The 22,033-nt window shown below is 39.1% G+C and overlaps 1 protein-coding gene across 2 annotated transcripts in view; it reads left to right on the top strand.

The window, feature by feature from the left end:
- FAM171B (family with sequence similarity 171 member B) overlaps positions 1-22,033 on the top strand; it is a 35,880-nt gene that overhangs the window by 6,059 nt on the left and 7,788 nt on the right. For both annotated transcript variants that reach the window (XR_008204826.1, XM_052675767.1), the window contains exons 2-7: positions 14,257-14,490; positions 15,192-15,284; positions 15,635-15,793; positions 17,657-17,824; positions 20,988-21,104; positions 21,908-22,031. Coding sequence is in view for 1 of the 2 variants with exons in the window: in XM_052675767.1 (XP_052531727.1) it covers positions 14,257-14,490; positions 15,192-15,284; positions 15,635-15,793; positions 17,657-17,824; positions 20,988-21,104; positions 21,908-22,031 (895 nt within the window). In the remaining variant the exon portion in view is untranslated. The remainder of the gene's footprint in view (positions 1-14,256; positions 14,491-15,191; positions 15,285-15,634; positions 15,794-17,656; positions 17,825-20,987; positions 21,105-21,907; positions 22,032-22,033) is intronic.

The following is a 22,033-nucleotide window of genomic DNA, read 5'->3' as shown; positions in this document are numbered from 1 at the left end:
TGAAGTGTTTGATGAAATGACCTCTGCGAGGGAACTTAGGGGTGAAAATCTCGAGGGAATGAATTTAATTTTAGCCATACCTTCTGTTCCTAAGTCAGGTGTTTAGTAAGGAGGACTTCACTCAGTCTGTGCCTCATCATTTTGTTTGCGTTCCAGGTCTGTTCAGAAGAGCTGGCTTTGGCCAAATGGAGTTTGTCAAAGCTGTATCTGAGACTGTGGCACAATTGAAGGCAATGCCTGTATGGGCCTCACCGTATTCACTCCACCTATACAGAAAAGGTGATCTGGCAGATACTATCCTGTCTGGGAGAGAGGTTGATCAAGATGTGATGCTGTTTCCCTGTGAGAGGGCACACTCCAACTTTTGCATGAGCAAGCTCTTGTGACCAGCTCTTGTGAGCAGCAGCAGACAGCCTGTTGTGTGAAAGGCTCTCCTAAAGTACCCATTGCCTTAAACACCACTTCATTGATAGGACTCTGTGCCACAGCAGTGGTTCTGTCAAGCAACAAACTATCATGTGTTACGAAATGCACCAGAAATTGTCATCTGTGGAGATAATGTGGAAAGACCTTCCTTCTTCCTGCTCAGTTAGGCTGGCTGCTCAGACTAGTAGTTTCCAAGTGATTCTGCTGTCCTCTGGCTGGTAGCACGTATTGTATTCTTATAAACAGATTACTGGCAGCTCTGCATATTATTGTTTGCGTGTTCCGTGACCACAGTGTTGTGTGTTCCTGTCTGATGTAGATCCTGGGGCCATCCTGCATGGCCTGCTATGGCTGGCAGGACTAAGGAGTGAGGTTCCTTACTGTCTGCATGCCTAAGGCACACCAAGTGCAGACATGAATCCTATCAGGTTCCTGTTCTGTTCTTCCTCCTTCCCCTTCAGTTTCTTGTCTTTTTCTTCCAGGCTGTAATTAAGCTTTACAGTGGGGGCCAAGGAACAGCGTGGAATGACTGAAAGGCAGAAATGATCAGACCTCAGGACACAATTGTTTCCTTTTTCCATATGAGAATGGGGCATTAGCTTACAGGCTCAGATCCCCCTGCTGGGCTTTCCAGGGGACCCTCCTCACTTCAGCATTCTGCATCTTCCTCTTGTTAGTGCTGGCTAGGACGGTGCAGTCATATCAGTCTAAGAGGCAGAGATGGCCTGTACTGGAATGACGTGGAAATAGATTGTGGCTCTGGGTAGGTTAGAGAGCAGGAAGAATATTTTAGACCTTCTGTCTTCAGGTTTTTTCCCATTTTGAAAGATTTAAGTGCTTTGATATGAATCTCGTGTGAACTACTGCCTGCTGTAGCAGGTTTCCCTGCAAATGGTAGATTAATAGCTGTAGTGCCTTTAGTATCGAACGTAGTGAGTGTGAGGCAGATATTGAGCCATGTGCATTAGGACACAACAGTGTTCTCTCATTGAAGTGCACTATTGACATGAGCAGAGCACCCCAGAAGAGCTGTGATGTCTGTGGAATGTGGTTTGATTAGTGTGTGCTTCAGCTCATGGGTCTGAGCGTTCGCTCGAGTGCTTTGGCTGACAGCAGAGGAGCCGTAGCCAGATAAATTGGTGCACTGACCTGTTAGCACACAGCCTGTTCTACAGAAAAGAATGAGATGTGGCTTTTTAAGTTTCTGCATGGTCAATAATAGTTCATCTGCTTCCTCTGGAATGTTTTCCTGTGGTCGACCCGTCTTTTAGTCCTATTTGTCACCAGTTTGTTGTTGTTTTTATTTTTAACCTTCATTCTGCGTGCATGCAGCTGCTGTTTTTTTTTCAATCTGCAGGTCCAATCAATCCTTACGTTGTTCATACTGAAGGCTTTTCCTTTCGTAATCATCAGTGTCTGTGTTCACTGACAGCGAGTTACAGTAAGATCATGCAAAGCATATTTTGTCTTTTCATCCCATTTCCTTATCTGTACAACTTGCATCAAGCTCTGAGCTGCAAACTGCCAGGTGCTTCTGTTCCCCTAAAACAAGCAGGCAGGCCCACTAAGCGTGTTTAAGTAACACGCCTTTGGTGGTTTAAGAACCAGCTTTGTCTTTGTTGGAGTTTTTTTGTTTGTCTGTTTTTCCCTTTGCAATGTTTTCTGTCATTTTTGAAGTAACTGACTGTGAGGACCTGCAAGCATGAAGTGTGAGGAGCTCTTGTCCAACCTCGTGCCTAAAGCAGGGTTGTTGCTGAGTTCAGAGCAGGGGCTTGGGGCATTTCCCTGTCAGGCCGTGCAAGAGTAGGGATCCTGAAACCTCTCAGGAAAATTCATTGCAAAGTTTTCTTGTTCGCAGAGAACAGAAGAGTTTCCTCATGTCCAGTCAGATCCTTTCCTTTGGTCTCTGACTGTTGTGTCTGATAATCCTGCCACTCACCACAACCATAATAGGGCTGTCATCTTGGCAAATCCTTGGCTATAAGAGACTTGTTTAGGTCCCCTCAAGCCTTTTCTTTGCAAGGTTAGCCAAGCCTGGTTCCCATAATCTCTCCTAGTTGACCTGTGCTCCTGCCTCCTGACCATCTTGATCTTGCTTCTCCTCTGCTGAATGGCTTTTTTTTTTTTTTTTTTTGAAGCAACCCCCAAATGTAACAAGTGCTGATTCTAGATGCAGTAAAAAGACTTAATTTCTCTGCTTGCTATGGTGCTGTTGATGCAATGTAGCATGCCTTTGGTGTTCTTCCACGGATTTCATTTTTGGGGTAGATTCTTTTCCACTAGTGAGTATAAATTAGAAGGTGGGATTATATCCTTTGCAGCAGGAATTGGGGCCGTTTTCTAAATGCTCTGTCTACAGTTGGCTCAGTCAGTTGAAATTGATAGCAGTGTGCAGTATGGCCTTCCTGCCCCCTGGTAAGGATTTCTTGGGTTGTGAAATCTGTCAGGGAACCAAATTTATTTATTATTAATTATTATTATAGACTTATGTGGGCAGTGTTCCCAAATGCAGCTAATTGGAATGTTCTCCTGTAAGTAATTTTTGATGATGTTGTGAAGCTGGTTGAGAATTTGCCTGTGATTATTTGCTTGCACTAATGCGAGCTGAACTGGGAAAAACGTCAGTGATGTCAAGGCATTGGAAGATCCAGGGCACTGTGCTGGAATGAATGGGGTGATTCTTGCCCCTTTGAACTGTTAGAGACGTTAATGGAATTAAGAAAAGCTTCTTAATGGCATTCTGGAAAATATTTTTTCTTTTCTGACATCTTTCATGAAGTGGCTGATCAGGAGAAATCAGTATTTTTATGCTGGGTGAATGCAGAACATCGTTAGAGCACGTTAGGAACAGTGGAAGCTGTTAGTAACAAATTACCTTCTGTAATAAATATAGCAGGAGCTTAATTCATTGTTTGTGAAAGTAAGGGAGAAAATGTATACTCTCACTGAAGAGATTTTATTTGGATTATAGACCACGAACACTGAGAGCATTCTATAATTAAATTGGCTGAAATAGAGACCCGACAAAATATTGGTGAAAATAATGCACAGTGTTTTGGTGTTGGGCAAAAAGATCGTTGTGTCTGCTTGCTTTTTAATTAGTTGTCAGATTTCTTTTTATTTCTCTCTCCTTCTGAGCTCAACATAGGAAACCTGTCCCTGTGTTGTAGTGTCTCTGATTGATTGATTTTAATTTCATGGGACAGATAGTCTCAGAAACAACTAAGTGGATCTGTTTCCCCCCATGAAGTTGGAGCTGTGTCAGCTTTGCAAAAGCTGGCCCCGTGTCACAGGTGCTGGGTGAATCTGAGCATGTTGGGGAGAACACAGTACTTCATGTCCCATTTCTAGTCTTGGTGTCGATAAAACCCTTTTCATCATCTTGGAGAGGTTTCCATGGTGCTAAGTTGTTCTCCAATTACTCCCTACAGGAATTCGGCTGCTTGCTGTGCAGGGAGAACTAGTTTGTCTCCGGGTGTTTGTGCTGGGGACGCAGCTGGGGAGCAGATAATTGCATGTCCATTTCAAACGGCTGTCCCTAAGCTGGGCCCTGGAGGGCTGTGGTGAGGTGCCCTGGAGGCCCTGCTGAGCTGTGGTGAGGCGATAATGATTCCAAGTAGTGATGGCCGCTTTGTTCCTGTGCTCAGTATCACCCTTAGCTGAGTGGCATCACTGTGTGCGGAAGCGGTGTGTTACTGTGGGGACATGGTTGCAGCTTTATAGCTGTATTGTGGGGGCTGTTGCAGCTTTGTAGGTCATCTGATCTGGGAGCTATTACGTCAAGATCTTTTATGAGATATGTGGAATTTCACTTCGTGAAATTAATAATCACAAACATTTAATCATTGTCATCATTTGCAATTGTATTTGTAGAAGTATTGTATTTATTGACGTGGTATTTAATAATTCAGTTTGTGAAACTCAGCTTTGTTAAAACTGGTGTAGGAAAGACAGAGTACGTTATTGGGTGCTCATTTTGTTGCTGCGATATGCCTTTCCTATCTACTGCCTTCAACTCCTCTCCTATGTGGACAAGACTTCAGTGAGGAAGCACTGGCCTGTGAACTTTGCATTTTCTCCATAACATCTCTACGGAGTGGCTTACTGAGGGACTTGGGGGACCTTTATCCTTTGGAAGAGATGAACAGTGCATGTGATCTTGCAGCTGTCAAGGAAGAGAAGTGTTTTCAGTCAAGAGAGGTGACCAGTGTGTTATTGAATGGTGTCATTGAAAGCATGGGTAATTTTCCCTTGCAATTCCTGAGTGGAATGAATTGATGTTTGAGTTACTGGCTCATAGGTTATGCTGTTCTGCTGTGAGTTTGTACAGGCATATCTGTCTTAAGCTTAAACCTATAGGGCATTAAATGTCGTGTTTGAAGAGGGTATTGCTTTGTCTTTCTGTGCATTTGTTTTCATTCTCTGTCAGATTAAGGGGATGTTTGAACTTGTACGGATCTTTTACGGGCTAGTTCTTACTAGCCACCACTAATAAATAGGTGAGATGAATAGGTGAGACCCTAACCTATGAGGCTCAAGTAAGGTGCCTGATGCTTTAAAGCTACTGGAATATTCTTTGTCTGTTGCAGTGCATGGACCATTAAGGGGCAGGATGGACAAATCATTGGAGATTTTTCTGTAGGAAGTGATACCGTTTCATCAAAGAGATGGTGCTGAATGAATTTTTATATCCACATAACAGTGGTTTGATTGTCAGCTTCAGGAGTGGGAAATGCATGGTGTTTGCTTATCACACAGTAGGCTTGTGCTGATGGATTTTCATTTTTTGATTTCTGAGTATAAAATGTAGGGTGGGAATTTAAGACATGGCAGTTGAAATAAGCTGTTGTGCAGGATTTGATGTTTCCTTCTGCCCTTTCTGCTCAATACTGTGAAAGGAATTGTGAATTGTAGTACTCAGTCTTTTTCATTCCCTCAGTTCTGATGTGAGGTAAATGATACAGGCAGTCACATTTACTATCAGCAACTGAGTAAACTGAGATCAGAAAACTTACAGTAGCTTCTGAGCTACGTGTGCTGAGGTGCTCTGAGGTTCTGAAGGTGTTGGGAGTTATTACTGGCATTTGCTCGTTCATTTAAATCTCTTCCACTCACAGTCTTTTCTTCATTGGATGCATGTTTGAAGACTTTGATGTTGTATATTTGTCATCTATCTTCCCTTAGATTACAGAACGAGTTACTTAAAATGAAGAAATTAATCCTAAAGAAGTGAAGCTCTGCAGACCACAGCAATTTGTCGCGTCTGCCCATCTGCTTTGCTCCAGGAGGTGAATTCCCAGCTTCCATAGTAACCATCCTTCTGACAGCCAGTCTGGCTGATGCAACAAAATAGCAGCCAATAAAAATGCTAAGTTGCTATGGTAATTGTCATCGTTGCAGCATCACTAGTACGTGTTCATTTTGAATGTTACTGAAATTATTATTAGTTATGCAAGTATGCCGATGCTGTAGAATTTATGAAATATGATTTGATATGAAACCTCTGTCTTATCATATGCTTTGAGCTAACATGTTAAGTCTTGGGTGGTGAAACGTCAGGTTTTCAATATGTAAGTTGAATGGAGAAGGCATTTGGCAGCAGGGAGGAAGGAACATTCAGCTACTCACCAAACAAGTGTAGTGTGTTCTTTCACTGAGTTCTGTGAACAGCAGCAGTGTTAAAGTCATACAGAAATAAATCAATCACGTACAAATTGTATAGCTGCTTTTATATCTGAATTTTTTTAGCTCCTGCTCAGGTAGCCAATAAAAATACTTGAATTGAAATATTTGTTTTCTTCTGTTTCATGTATATTAAATAAATACATATATTAAACACAATATGATTGTGATTGCCGTGTTTGGGGATATACTCCCATTGGATAGATCAGTGGGTTGTTAGCAGCTTTATGGATTAGCCTGATGACATTCTTGCATGGTTTTAACAGTTGTGATCATTCCTGGAAGGTGTTTATTGATTATGCATTAGTAATCGTGGAAGATGCAGCCTATAATGATCTGGTTTATTTTATAGATTTTCCAGGGGCTTAGTTTTGTCAATATTTGGTTCTTGTCAACAACTATGGAATGATTATTGTGCTTTTGATCAGTATAGTTCTGTGTTTGGTCTGAGATCTTGGTTGAAAGTATAACCGTTTACAGTGGTACTACTCAGATATCAGTTGTGAGGGTTGATTTTATATATATATATATATATATATTTTTAAAGTAATTAATAAGTCCATTGTTGTATACAACAGATGGCAATAGAAGAAGATGACATGTTAATTTATCTATGCTGTGGTACAGATTTCCCGCTCTGTGTCCAGATCCATGGTATTGAAGTAGTTAATCTTTCTTAATGCTTGAAAACTTTCGATGGGTCTGCTTTGGTGATAGTTCTGTAAGCCCTCTTTTTTATTTTAAGAGTTACTGCTTGCTTCTCTTGGATGCTTAAACAAGTTCAGAAAAATCCCATATTGCATAAAACATAATACATCTCATATGTTACGAAGTATTATGTAAGCTATCAAATTATATATCAAATCCACTGCAATGGTAACAAGCACCAAAAGCTTCTGTGTTTGATATGTGATGATTTTTCTTTTGATGTGATCTCAAGGTAAGCCTGCAATCTGTATTTGTATAGGTGCATATTGTGCAAGAAAATAGCTGGATTGATATGGCATGTCTACTTGATAAATACTGGGATTTCTAATGTCTTTCAGTTCTGTGAAGAATCTCCCCACATTAGGCAGCTATATCCTCTATCAAAATATGATACCTAAAGTGCGCCAGTGTAGAATGTAGGCTCTGCTTAGTGCTGAATAAATCTCAGTTCCTTCTGAAATTGGAGTCACCTATTCCAAAAGCTGTAAGGAGATGAGTTCACTGATTGACACTGACCTAGTGACTGCTCAGTATTTTGGGAACTGCACGAGTGTCTAAGCACTGATGAGGCATAATTTGAAATCTTTTGGAGGGCAACATTTCCATTCAGAAAGTGATGTCATCCTCTTGATCTCCTGCTTTAAAAACAAAACATACAAACAGAAATGCACACACAGAACGCGTGCCTCGAGCTGCTGCAAACCCTCCTTTCATCTTTTTGGCTTGAGATTTCTGTTGATGTATGCACGTGCATACCTATAAAATATAAAGCATAGAAATATGGTGTTGGGGTTAAGGGAAAATAAAGAATTATTCTGTTTTCAAGTGAAACAAGATTTGTTGTTGGTAAATTAATTCAGTGAAGAACAATTTTTTGTAAAAGCATCAGTAAAATATTCAGTGATAATTGTTACGTGAAGATATGGTGCTGAGTCTGTAAATAACTGCTGGAAAATAAGTTGGGATGTATAACTGGGAATCAAGTCTGTTCTTTGAGTGGCGCAGTGGTTTTATTACTTCTTTACTGCTAGAATCTCCTTTAGCAGTGAAATGGACCTTAGTCTTATCTGTAAAATACCTAACTGTAAAAATATCTGTATATATATTATTTCAGTAGATAATGAGATTTTCTATTCTATCTGTTAGAGTTTTATTATAAGATGAAACCGGTTTTTGGGTCAGTTTTGAGCCAGATGACTAATTATTCTCTGACCTACCAATTGACCCTCGACCTTGATGCTTGTTTTGGATGTGTGCTAATTTGCCATGGGCAACCCCATGTGGCTGTTCAGTCTGCTAGATTTGTGCTCTCCATTTGAAGTGCACGTTCTGGCAGGCTTGATTCAGTACATCTGATGTTATGTAATTGTCACTTTTTTAAAGCTGATGAAACTTGCAGAAAGCCATTTTAGGAGAAGTAAAGGTCTTTGTCCATAGGCTCAGCCTTCTCACAGACTGAAATATGATGCAGAGTCATCCCACAAATGGCCCCAGGATGGAATGAAGGAGACCGAGCAGGTGTTCTCAAAGAAAAGCAGGCAGCATTGCAAACAGAGAATTAGTAAATCCAATTTTCAGAATAGTGAATGAGCAGGCAAAGATGAGATGCTGCTGTTAGAGATAACAGTAGATACATTCCTCTCTCTCTCACATTGCTGCTTTGCTCAGCTCTTAAAAGCAAACATGCACTTGTTTCAAAAGGTGTCATCTGATCTTTGTGTGGAACTGGGAAATCAAGATGGTGAGCAAAATGTTTTATGAAGTTGTGTTTCTGTTTTGCCCAATTAAGGTAGAAAGAAGGGCCACATAAACACTGCAGTGTGTGATGAAATAATGCACGTGTCGGCAGGAATGAACTTGCAGTAAATAACTGCCATTTTCTTCTTAGTAATCTGCAGATGCTTAAAGACTCTGGCACTGTGGTCTGTATGTGCTTAGCACAGCATGTGTTGCAGAAGCAAGGAAATGCCTCTGTCTGAAATAATGCTGCATTTGAAGTCATTGTAAGATTGAGGGATTGAAAGTCTTCTGAACTCAACAATAAATTTTTTAGACTAATATCAACAATAAATTGTTTAGACTAATAATAGCTTATGAAGTGGTGGAAGGGATTTTGAATCCACGCTTAAGCAATACTGAATTCAGTTGTTTTTCCTAGTTTAGCTGTCTCAGTTTTTCTTGAAGTGTTTGTCAGTGATATCTAGATTTGACTAGAATGGGTTAAACTACATCTGCCATAAAAATGAATGTGAATGCCTTTCTCTGTGAAAGGCACTGCTGTTCCCCTCAGGATCTGGCCTTAGCTCCTTCATAATTAGGATTTTGTTGATGGCTTCTGTGGAAATTGGTTGACCAGAAGTAGGGCGATGTGAACACTGCTGTGTCCTACTTTTCCAGAGCCCGCTCTGCTGCTTTGTCCTTGGAAGTCAGTAATGTGTTCTGTTCCACTGCATACATTTTTGCTCTTTTCATTGTATACCTTCATGTTCCATTGTGCATTAGAATATTTTCTTAAGATAGTGCTGAAGTGTGGAACTGCACTGTATAGATATTATGGTCCTGCCTTCATGGAATTAGCAGATTGTGTTCAAGTGGAGCAGATGTTGATTAGCTCTGGGCTCCGATTTACTTCGTGCTTCATTTTTACTATGGCCTTTACATTGCCTAAAAGCAGTTCTCTGCGTGTCTCTATTTATAGTTGAATGCCACTGAGCAGCACCACTGATAAATAAAACTGAAATGCCAATAGGTTCTTTTTCCAAATGGCGTTTCAAGGAGCAGTCCACGCTTGCTTTAAAATTAGAGTTACCATGCTGCTGTTTCGCTTGAAGATCAAATTAAACATGGGCAGCTCTGATCTGTGGCTGTACCCCAGCTCTGTCCTTGTGCATGCACTTTTTCCCACCTGCTGCCCGGTTGTTCCTTGCCTGTCTGCTGGCTGCCTGGAGGCAGTGATGCTTGGAGTGTTCCTGCAGGGACGTTCTTAAGGCTGTCTTCCAGGGCAAGAATGAAACCCTGTCAGCTAGTTGTCAACTGTTTGTCCTTTTTGGTTAGTAGAAGGTCTGTTTGTTGTTAGTATCTAAATGCCCCAAAACAAAGCTAAGTGGTTTTCTTTATTTTGTGCTGTTATTTTAAAGCAGGGGAGTACCATGTAATTATCACACATACATATTTTGTAAAGAATGCTATGATTAGTTACTGATAGAGATATTCTGTTCCCAGCTGGGAATATGTAGAATTGCTTCTGTGGAGTTAGGAATGACTTTATATGTGTACAGACCCATCTGTACACTGAGTCTATAGAAAGCTGTGTGGTTCCAGGAAAGCACTGACAGAAAGGAAGCTTATGTTAGGATATAGGGGTTATTAATCAGACTTGCAGGTTACTTGATAGCTGTGAAGCATAATAGCATGAGGCATAATGGGTCTGACACTAACCAGCAGGATATTACCATGAAATAGTTAGCAGGGGTTGGGGACCACCAGTAAGCTCATTGTAATGCACTGCGCACGGCAGCAACATCTGCACTCATCGCACCGTAGTGCAGAACAAAAGGTTTCCACATAACCTTTTTACTAAAGCCAGGTAGGTGTAGGTTGCACTTCACTGACTGTTTTTCACTGGTGCTACACATGAAGTGTTGCAGTGGATCGCACAGGCTGATATTCTTGGAACATGGGATTGCTTCTTCACAGATCAGTGCACCTTTCATGTCCTTAATTATCTTAAGCCAAAATATATGGTGGTGTATGAATATAAGAGAGAGGAAAAATGACTGTTCAGTAAGTTAAGGTCAAGCAAATTGCACAGCACGTTTTATCTCTCTCATTAGCTGAGAGCTAGGGAGTGTTGGCAGTTTCCGTAAGACACATCTAAGTCCATGTCTTTTTGGGACTTTTCTGGCATTAGATTAAACATTCTCTAGGCAAGGATGAGAAAAATCTCTTCTTAAGAAAGGAACTAATAAATAATTTAACAGTAATTCCCGTTCCTTCCACTCCATAAGGCAATTGCTTAATTGGATAGTTGTTTGTGTGCTTGAGAAGGGTAACGGCCAGCCTTTCTCACTGTAGGAAGTTGGTGTGAGATATGGAAAGGGGATTGGGTTGGGGCTCAGAATGTGTAGGGGTGCTTCCCAGGCAGTTCCCTGTCCCAGGGTGCAGGAGGATTTCAGTTCCAGCACTCCTTGGCTTTGGGCATTGGAGCTGGGGCTGCGGGGGGAAAGCCAGGCCCACAGATAAATACAGCAACCAGGTAACGTGTTTGTCTGCAGCTGAAGGATTAACAGATTACATCAGGCTACTATGAAGACAGATTTTTCTTTGCACTGTTATGCTCGGAATTGAGAGCTGGGTACAAAGTATTTCTTGTGCTTAGTGCTGTGATATGATCTCTGAATTAGGATAGTGATGTGAAGCTAAATCCCAGGCACTGTGTCTTGTTGCTCATTGTGAGGTGTCGTTTATTAACTGTGGCATTTCTGAAGCATGCTAAGTGTGGTAGAAGGCATTGTTTCCCTTTTTCCAATTAGTTCCTACATTTGTATGAACGTTTATCAGCAAATGTTTAAATGTCTTAAAGCTGGCATTTTCAGTGGGCTTGCCAAGAGACAAATCTCTATTCCTTGGAGGCAGCGCAAATCAAATTAGCACAGACTGAGTTCTTTTTTCTAACTGTGGGAGTTCTGTCAAATCTATTTAATACTGAGATAGAGCTGACCCACTTGTTTGGCAAGTGGTACTGACCAGAAAACAGCACGAGTTCGGGTGTTTAAACATATGAACTTTGGTTTTGTGAAATAGTTAACCAGCACTTCCTTTTGTAATAATTTGTTCAGTATGTATTACTGTGATGTTTAAAAAAAAATTCCTCCTTATTTGAGTCTTGAATGTTCTTGAGGACTTGTGCGTTAAGATCTTTGATAGAGGAAAAGATCCTCAAAACTGAGGTATTGTCAATGTTAAAATAATGTTGTTAATAACTCAGTGCTGTTAAATATGCCGATACATTTGCGCACTGAATGTATGTGAGGGAATTGAAAGAGCTAATATGAAAAGTGAGTTGGTCCAGGGATGGATGTCAGGTTTGGAAAGGAATGGATCAGTCAGGGGCACTGTATTACCAATGCATGCATGCACAGTCTGAGCTCTGAGAACCAAAGCATCATGTTGCTTTTATCTAGGTTGTTGTTGCTGCTCTGCTGCAGGATGCTTTGGTGCAGCCAGCTCCATCAGTGCAACAGTGAAATATGGCTGGGGGAGCAGGAAAGCTCTTGTTTTTCTTGAAGGATTCTGCAGTCTGTTGTTTCAATCAAAATCTGCTAGAGAAGTAGGTTTTAGCACGGCTGTAACTGAAGGAAATGGGAGGAAGTCATATTCTTGCATGATAGTATCTTTGAATGTGCTAATTGCTGGAGGAGGGATGTAGAGATTCTCTGTATTTTTATCTATTTTGATTTACTAGTGGAAAATGGGAACACACAAATAAAAACATTGGTAGGACTAGAAGATGTCAGAAGTTTAAACATGGTAAACTTTTCAAAGAAATTTCCATTTCTTTTTACTGCATCGAGCTGTTAATGGTAGGTTCCTTTCTCAAGTGACTTGATTGCTTGATGACTGCTAAAATACCATTTTGTTCCAGGTAAACGAAATGCATCCCTGCTGGCATGAGCATCAGTTCTATGCTAGTGATTTTATTTTTTAATACTGTTCAACAAAACGGTTTCTGGCAACAGGATCAGAATGTTGGGCGCAGCCTATTTTCCCTGTTTAGTGGCTGAGGGCAAACTGCCTGTCTTCCAAGTTCCAGGAACACCTGGAATGATGCTAGGAGTGTGTAGCTGGACCAGTGTTGAAGGATCTGCTGAGTCGTCGTAATTTGGTTACTTATCACAAATGTATCTAATCGTTAGAGGTTTTAAAAATCATTTCTCAACAACAGATTAAAAGCAATTGTAATTGAGAAAAGCTGTGAATAAGAGATGACAGCAACATTCTAAGTTCATTGTTTTTTAATTCTATAAATATGTTTTGAGTACTATTTTACCTTTGCTTTAAGTAGATACTAATTTGCTGGATGTGGATTACTCTGTAATGTCTTAGAGGATCAGACTGGCAAAGCTCTGAGGTTTTTTGCTACATGTGATAAGTAGTAGTAAACTGAGTAATAAGGTATAGCTTTCTGTACATGAATATATAGTGTGCTCTGTGCATACAGTAGACATTAGCCAATACTTACTTCACAGAGACCTCACTTATGTGTTTTCCTTGCATACTGCACTATAGGTAGCAGTTGGCTTCCCAAGGCCTTTTGATTTAAATCAAGGTCAGTGGTAGTAATCTTGCAGTGCAGTGTCAATCTTGATTATAGGGGAGATAACATAGTGAAATTGAGTCTATTTTTGTGCTGAGAAATTTCAAGGAAACCCTCGTTGACAAATGACTTAAACATAAATGCATATTGATAACTAATGCATTTAATAACCCTTGCATAGCAGGAGTGCAGTGGTGTTGAATAGTAGTAATTCTGTGCTCAGAATGTTGGGAAATTGATGTTGCAACCTGTCTTAACAGTGGTCCATAGGTACTTCATGCTGAGAACTGTATTTCATCCTGGAAGTAATAAGAATTCCTTTTTTCTGGTTCGCATTTATGTACTTGCTCTCTGTGGAGAGATTCCCTGGTAACTTAGTTACAGTCGAGGTGGCAGATTAAATTGAATGTAATTCAAGTGCACTTAATGTTTTCAGTATATTACTCAACCATTATGATCCTCATCTCTGCAAGACACCTGGTATCCCTAAGGAATGAGTAATTAGCAATAGGCAAATGGTATTTAGAAAGTGTGATAGTGAAAGGTGAAAACCAGACCAGAAGGGTAAATCTGATGAGAGATATTAGACAGTCTAAATCTGAATTTGATTACTGTTTAAGAGCTTCATACATGTAACAAAAATTGTTGGCCCGCCGTTTGTAGATTTTAATTTCTGTTCCTAAAAAAAAAATGTAAGATGCAACTCTAAAAGCGAGGGCCAAGCTGAGGGTTACACTTGTCTAACAAGACCAGCTACAACTGTCAGTGTGATATGGCAGAGTACTTGCAGGGCACACTGAGTCTCACATCGTCACATGTGCATTGTTTAAGCTTCAGTGAGAGCAGGAAGAATTACTTCTTAATTTGGGAAGGTGTCTGTTGTTGTTTTTGTTAGTAAATGATTGTCATTTTTTACTTCTGGCATCTCCATTACCAAGGTTTTTTGCTTCCTTTTGGTACAACTCTTCCTCCCTTTTGCAGTAATTTAGCTATGGTGGGACAGGAATGGACCACAGATGAAATGGACTGCATAAGCACATAAAGCATGAGCTATAGGACACAGTAAAGTGGTTAAGTTATAGTCCTCAGCTACATTGTGATCTCCTTTTTTCTTCTCTTAATAGGGTCGGTGTTTATGCTGAAGGTTCAAGTAAATGACATCATCAGTCATCAGTACCTGGCACAAGCAGCAGTGGAAGTGTTTGTTAACTACACCAAGACAAATTCTACTCTCACTGGAAACAACGGAGCAGTATTAATAAAAGTTCCTTACAAGTTAGGATTAAGCTTAACTATCGTATCATACAAAGATGGCTACATGTTAACACCTTTGCCTTGGAAAACTGGGAGAATGCCAAGTATGTAAGCCTCTTACTGTCCTATTATTAAACTGTATCTATTGGTAATTACAGTACCTCTTCTCAGCAGTCCATGTAGCTACTGTCAAGTGAAAATGACTGCAGTCAGTTGAGGGAGGCGGTGCCTGTCAGTGCAGATGTAAGGGTGAAGGACCTGTTAGATCTGTCACAAATTCTTATTACTGTGCAAGTGAGGAGAGCCCTTGTTAACTCTGAGTAGGTTGTACTGCAACACTGTGAGTGTACTCTGAGAAATTATTCACTTAAACATAGCAAAGGGCTTTTAATGCATTTTTGATAAAAATCATATTTTATCTAGTGATTCAGTGTGTCAGTGCTTTGAGTGTAGTATAACAGGTACAGCCTTTTGTTACACTTTCTTTTCAGCAGTACTTCCTCCCAAGTTTTTCTCTTATTAAATGAGCAAGAAAAAAATCATTATTTAAAAAACAAATCAATCAGAGGATGCTTCTAAGAACTCTAGCGACTTGTATTCTATAGAAAACATATAACAGTACCAAACACAGCCATATAGAACTTTGTCTAACCAACGTAATTCCTCTTCTGGCCACCAGGAGTCATTGATTTCTCTAGTCTTCATATGCTCCTTTTCAGCTGCCCTATTCTTTTGGAATCGGAGAGCTCATTAAATGGTGATTTTTTCAGTTGCATAGTATAACAGATGTTATCACTTTCCACAGTATACTCGTCTGTGACGCTCTCGTTGTTCCCACAAAGTCAAGCTAATATATGGCTGTTTGAAGATAGTGTTCTGATCACTGGAAAATTGTCTGGTAAGTTCGTTGTGTACTGCAGGCTAAGCAATTCATGATACTTAGAAAAAAGAATGGCCGAGTTCATGCTCTCTGTAAATGTTCATTTATCAACACTTGCTGATCTTCTAGGGACATGGAAGCCACTTAAGCCAGGGCTACCTGAGCACTGCTTTTCACAAGAGCTGGATATTACCTATACCAAGGCTAGAATTTTGGTTGATTGTTTAACCATTTGTGACAGATGTGAGACTAGGAACTTAAAAGCCTTGAAAAAAGACTGTTCTGCTGACTGGATTTCTGAGCAATATTAAAAAAAAGTTTTGTTTTTTTTTTTACCATTGCTAAAACAAAATATTAATCTTTTACAGATGCCAAATCTCAACCAAGTGTTCAGTTTCAAAAATCTTTAATAAAGCTTCCAACAGATCACCATATTACAAATGTTACAGCTTATTTGACAGTGCCAGAGCAATTCTTGAAAGTGGACAGTTTTCTTTATACGACTGGAATTCTTCTAAACAAATCAGGTATACTAGATGTATTATTTACATTTTTAAAGAGATTTTAAAAACGTGATGTTTTTGAGCACAAACTGTTTCATTAAAAATATGCTGAAATTAAAAGTGCCTGAACCAGTTTCCATTGCATTAAATTGGTTTACTCTTCTTGCTATGGAGAAAAGCTGTGAACACAGCTGATAAGTAAAGTTGCTCTTTGATTTGTTCCATGTATGTTTAGTGTAGCGAGTCAGAACTCGTAACGGTGAATTTTTCCTTGAGTCTGCTTTACAGATGTGTATAGATAGTTCTACTTAGTGCTGAAGCACAGTTACAGGATTCTGATGCGCAGTAAGTAACCTTTTAAATGACTTTCAATTGAAGATATTTGAGATATCGTGAGGCTGGAGAGCTAGTCAAATTAATGCCTTAAAATGCAGTTCTGGACAGTGTGAGTTATGGGAATCTGAAGCAGTCAGTGGGATTAATTTTAGCAATGGGCTTTTGTGTTTTTTCACTAGAATTCTGTCACCTGGTTGCTAGAGCTTTACACTTAGCGTAAAGGTCTTGTGCAGAGTATAATTTGGCTCACTGTAAACCTGTGTAAGTCTGTTTGAGACCAAGTAGTCTGTATATATACAGAGCACAGTTGTAGTGATGTTTTCTGTTCGGCTTCACAGGAGTAGCAATGAGTGTTTTCAGTAGTCATTCAATCCAACTGAGTATTGGCATAGTTAGTTTAGGATTTGCCATTGTATCTAGATTTATTTTTTAATTATAGTTATCTCTGGCAGATCATACAGTTCTGTCTGTTTTGTTCTTTTATTTCCATTCCCAGGGAGCTTGAAGCCTTGTGGCTCTGAATTTGATTACAGCGCATGCAGTGGCTACTAGTTGATTTATTTCAACTAACTGTTCTTTAATTGTCATTGAATATCATCACATCTAATTGATGTGTTGACTGATGTATTTCATAACTGTTCTCATCTGTATCGCACCTTGTTAAATTTCAAGCATAAGAGAATAAGCAGCATTTCTGCTCTTCAGTTTTTCTTTCAATCTGTCTGGCATGTGTATTAAATTATTCATGTACTCCTGTAGGAATAAGCTTCCTTTTAGGGAAGGTGGAAGCTAATTGATATCTGATGCACCAGGAGTTTTGTCGCAGCGAGCTTCTAACAGCCTGCGCAGATTTAATATTATTCCAGTACTTATTAATTCTGTTTCAGTTTTTTTTTTTTTCCAGTAGCCTGTAATATCGTGGACTCTGAAGTATTTGCAAATTAGTGTGAAGGAAAACAAAGGAAACAAAATGACAAGCTGCACTGTAAATTTTTGGTTATGGAGTTTCTTTTGAATACTTTGACATGTTTCAAGCTTGAACTACTCAGTTAATTTTAACTGCCAAATTAGCATATTAATTGGTACAGGAAAGTTTATTAAGAGGGTTTGACTAAAAGGAGAATTGTGGTGGTTGTATATTTGCCATGTGTCTTCAGTTGGTTTCAAAGTTGTGTATATTGCATGATGAAAAAAAGTTAATCTGTTGGCTGACTCTTTGGGAATCAAATTATATGATAAAGAAGGGTTTCTCCATCTCCAAGCCATCTTTGGCATAGTCATTGATTCTACAGCCAGTGATGAATCTGTATGTTAGAAGTGTTTCTCTTTCACAGATGTGATATACAAATGACTGTTTTGGGCTTAGAACACAAGATTTACAAGTCTAGAAGTGTTCATTTCATTTGATCAAGTTAGTGATGTGTAACCGTGCATCTGAATGCAGATGAGGGCTTGACTTTGTTCCCAGGGATATATAATTAATTCTAATTATGTTTTCTGAAAAGCGTACTGTGAGTGGAGGATTACAGACAAAGTATTTCTCTAATTCAGGTTTCAAAAGCATTGAATTGACTCCTCTTGCTGCAATATGTGCAAACGTTCTCTTGGCTGGGAAAGAACTGAAAGTAAATGGTCCTATTCAGATTACACTTCCTCTTCCTACAAGTACTGTAAAATCAGGAGATGCTATACCTGCATGGACATTTGATATGAAAACTGGTAAGTAGGCTGATTTGTTATTCAACGTTTTAACACATTCTTACAGTTCTGAGTATATGCCATTTTATCATAAAATATTAATAGCGCTGATAAGTTGTTGTTAAATAGTCATCAGTTTGGCTGGAGATCCCGTGCTGGTTTTTGGATGACTGGCCTAAATTGTTCAAAGCCATTTCACTGCTTTCACTAGTCTTAAAAGTGCTGCTAAAACTCATCAGCATTCCTATTCAACACGTTTGATTTAACAAATGATTATTTTCATGGGCGGGCTAATAATTCATATTTCATATGGTGTTGGACATGAAAACCTAACAATTCTGTGAATGTCTTTCTAAAGGAAAGTGAATCAGAATTGAGAATTTAAGTCATTTGTTTTCTAAAGTATAGCTCTAAAAATCCGTTGATATTGAAGCTGGAATAGATGTTACTTAAGTCAATAAAAACAGTTATGAAAGTGAAATGGAGGCTACATAAGAGTTATTCATGGTAATACTATAGTTCTTTAAGTATGCAAGGGAGGCTGGGGATAAGACATGCTAATAAACCTTCTGTCATCACTCCATGTCTAATTTTAGTCAAGAGTAATGAGCTGTGTACACTTAGCCATTTAAATGTCCCATGTTTGGTGTGTGTGCATTGGTGTACTCACAGTCTTTGCTTGTTCCTTACACCTTTCACCATAGCTCATCTTAAAACATGCAAGTGAACAAAGATGTGAGTCTTTCCTCGCTGCTAAAGCAAATAACTGTTGTAGTTGAAAGTAGAGGAGAGGATGCTAACTCTGAAGATTTATTGTTTACACATTTGAGAGAGAAATTAATCATATTGATAACAACCAAAGAGCATAATTGATTAAAACTAAGAGTGTGCTAATTAAAAATTGGCATATAGAAAAATTTCTGAAGTCAATTTTAAATCTGTCTGTGCACCTAGGAGGCTTTCAGAAAGGAAAGTGGTAAAAGGTAGCATTCTTCATCAAAGTAAGTCTTGATCTGTGATGGCAAAATAGCCTAAGGGGATTTAATTTCTTGTTGCCATAGCCATCTTTGTCATCTCCTGTGCTCATCTCTACCTATGCTGAGCTGTTTTGACTTAGTAAACGAACAAAACTAGGTCAGCAGTGCTGTAAAAACAAAGAACTGACAGAAGTAGAGCAGATCAGCATAAGGGCAAATTAGAAAGAAATCAGTGTAAGGTGCATACCTGGGTGCCGAGGAGCCTACCCAACGTGCCTGATGAGGTGTGTCGGTCTTGAGACAAGAACAAGAACATGATGTACTAACTTAACAACTGCAGCAACAAAGGAATAGTTGATTTTTCACCTTTGGGGTTGTTCACTATTAGAGGTTCTGTAAAGGTAAATTGTTGGCAATGATCCCTCACTGAAGTGCAGTACTGAGGTGGAGCCTGGAGTTTGGTGAGGGAAGAATAAAGAGAATTGAGAACAAGGAGAGAGAACTGACAGGTATAGCTTTAACTTGCATTTTTCATTCTTCAGCTTTTGAAGTGCTCCCCTGGGTGGCTCAGTGTACTGGTACAGACACTTAATGAAGTTAAGTGGTTGTTATTGTGGCTGCTGTAAATACACAGTCTGTTCACATATGTTGAGTGTGGCCTCATTGTAGCTAAACACATTGCTTTATTACAACAGGTAGAGGAGTCATAGAATCCTTAGAGTTGGAAGGGACCTCTAAGATCCATCTACTCTGACTCCCTTGCAATGAACAGGGACACCACAGCTAGTTCAGATTGTATTCAGAATATGCACTTGGAAAAAATATTTTTTTCTTAGTATTTACTTTTTTCTATGGAGTATATTGTAGGCAAGATAAAACTTGAGTAGTCAAAAGAGATTATACTGCTTCTCATAGATATCTTAATTCGAAGCAGAACTTTTGGAGACGTAGGATCTTTTAAATGTGATGGTGTGTTATTAATTTATTTTTTAAAAGCCTGTAAGTAGCTCACCCTCTGTACTTAGAAAACTGTTGTTTTGCAGCATAGGGACATCTGACCTTAGAGCTGACAAGAAATAGGATTCAAGGTTCTGTTGTTGCCTCCATGTGGGAATTAGGGATGGAAGACACTTAGACTCCTGAGTCTGGACAAGAGGTTCTCGATGTAACTGAGAAACCATCTCCTTCAGGGTTCTAGGCTGTTGCTGTTGCTGTTCCCTCTCTGCCAGCCATTATAAGTACCAAAAGAAGACTGCAAATTTTAGTGCCAAATGGTTTGGAGAGGTGAAGGAGGTTGCAGACACGTGTGGCATGGGTCAACTCTCATCTCTACCTTCGCTCTGATAATATGTCTTGGGTTTTCTGGAAGAAAGGTCCTGGATATCAGTTTATGTGGCTTTATATAAATCACACTTTTTTTGTAGTTTGGTTCTTAGTTTCTGTTTTTCTCCGTGTGTTAACGTTTTTCTTTCTTGGTATTTGCAGTTTGAAAATGTAAGATTGTTTATATGAGACAGCTTTCGTTTTTCAGGATTGCACAGATGGTATACAGCTAATGTATTCAAATAATGCACTGTTTAATTCCATCTCTTCTACTGCATGCTTTATTAGTTGTAGAAGTTGGCATACCATAAAACTTGTCCTCTGCATTGCCTACCAGATGGTGTGGAGTCTGTGGCCTAACAATAGACCTTCCTTGGTCTAATTCAGTTGTTACTGTATTAGAGGAGGAAAGGAATGTTCGTGACAAGCATTGTTTATCCTATTGTAGCTTATTAGCTTATGTTGCTTTCCCACTGATTGGTGTAAGCTGATGGAAAATTTCTATTCACATCCTTAAATTACCTGCTCCTTGATTTTTAAGTTTCTTACCTAAAATAAGGTCCTTTTTTTTTTTTCTTTTTTTTTTTCTCTCCAAATAATTGGCAGGAATATCTATTTAAGATACTTGTTATTAAGAAATGAATGATGTGAAAATAATTCAAGTAATTGCTTATGATGATACTTTATTTCTAAGTCAATGTATGTAAGGATATTTGTGTTGTAATTGTCGAAAGAAAACTTGCATTTTTAGCTAAAACTGTAATGCATAGCGTACAGGACAGAAGTTTAATTTTTCTTGAGTTTTTGATAATAATTTATTTGATAGTGGTTTTAGATAGAAAGGAATGTGGCATGGCATTTTTGCAATATCTTATCTTTTTCAGGTGCTTGGGTAAGCCGTGGCCTAGGAATGGTGAAGGAAGCAAACGATCAATTAGTATGGACATACACTGCTCAACACTTAGGCTACTGGATTGCAGCTCCACTGCCTGGAACAAGAGGTATTGCACGTTCAAATAGTGAATAATTCAAGTACGAAGTTGTCATCAGGCTGTTACTTTGATTGTTTTGAATAACAAAAGAAAGGGAAAATGACATGGAATTTCAGCACTGATAACCTCTGCTTGTTTGAATTCTGATAATGTGTGCCTTTCTGCATGTGATTGTTTCCTAGAACTTGCAGCACAGCCTGTATTTCCCTCCAGCAGTGCTAAAAGTTATATGTTTATATTATTGCCATCTTCTGGAAGAACCTTGCAAGGAAACTGCAACTGTGGAGATGTAAAATGATCAATAGCGTGTCCCTTACAGCTGAGGATAGTGTAAAACAGGAAGAAATGCAATGAGGTTAGGCTTAGGTGTGTGGCCTCAGTGGATCCTTTTTTATGTATACATGTTGCATACTTGGATTTTGCAGATTCAAAATGAGGGATTTTCCCAGGAGAAATGTGATGTGAAATTGTAAATATTATAAAAGCACTTCTTAATAGAAACACTGAACAGAATATATAGGTGATGTTTCTAAGTCAATTTGGACACCTCAGACAAATGTCATTTGGCTGGAATAGATTAGGTTCATGGTATTCCTTTAGTATCTAAGATGAACCCTTAGAAATCGGTTATACTGCACATTTTCTAGACTGCTAAAATAGCAAAGTGAGAAGGGACAGATGAATATAGTACCATAGGAACACAAAATTATGGGAGGAGTACAGCTTGTTGTATTGCTACAGCTCTGCATATCAATAACCATTACTTGATTTTTAAATCTAATTCTTGTCTGCTTTTGTGTTTGAAAATCTAGAATCGATCATTAGTGCAGTTTCCAAGGACATAACAGCCTATCACACAGTGTTCCTTACAGCCATACTGGGAGGCACTGTTATCATTATAATTGGATTTTTTGCTGTTCTTCTTTGTTACTGCAGGT

This window comes from Tympanuchus pallidicinctus, unplaced genomic scaffold (assembly GCF_026119805.1).
Source record: "Tympanuchus pallidicinctus isolate F22 unplaced genomic scaffold, pur_lepc_1.0 scaffold15, whole genome shotgun sequence".
NCBI lineage: Eukaryota > Metazoa > Chordata > Aves > Galliformes > Phasianidae > Tympanuchus > Tympanuchus pallidicinctus.
The sequence above is the reverse complement of the archived record's forward strand: the minus strand, read 5'-3'. Positions and strand labels throughout refer to the sequence as shown.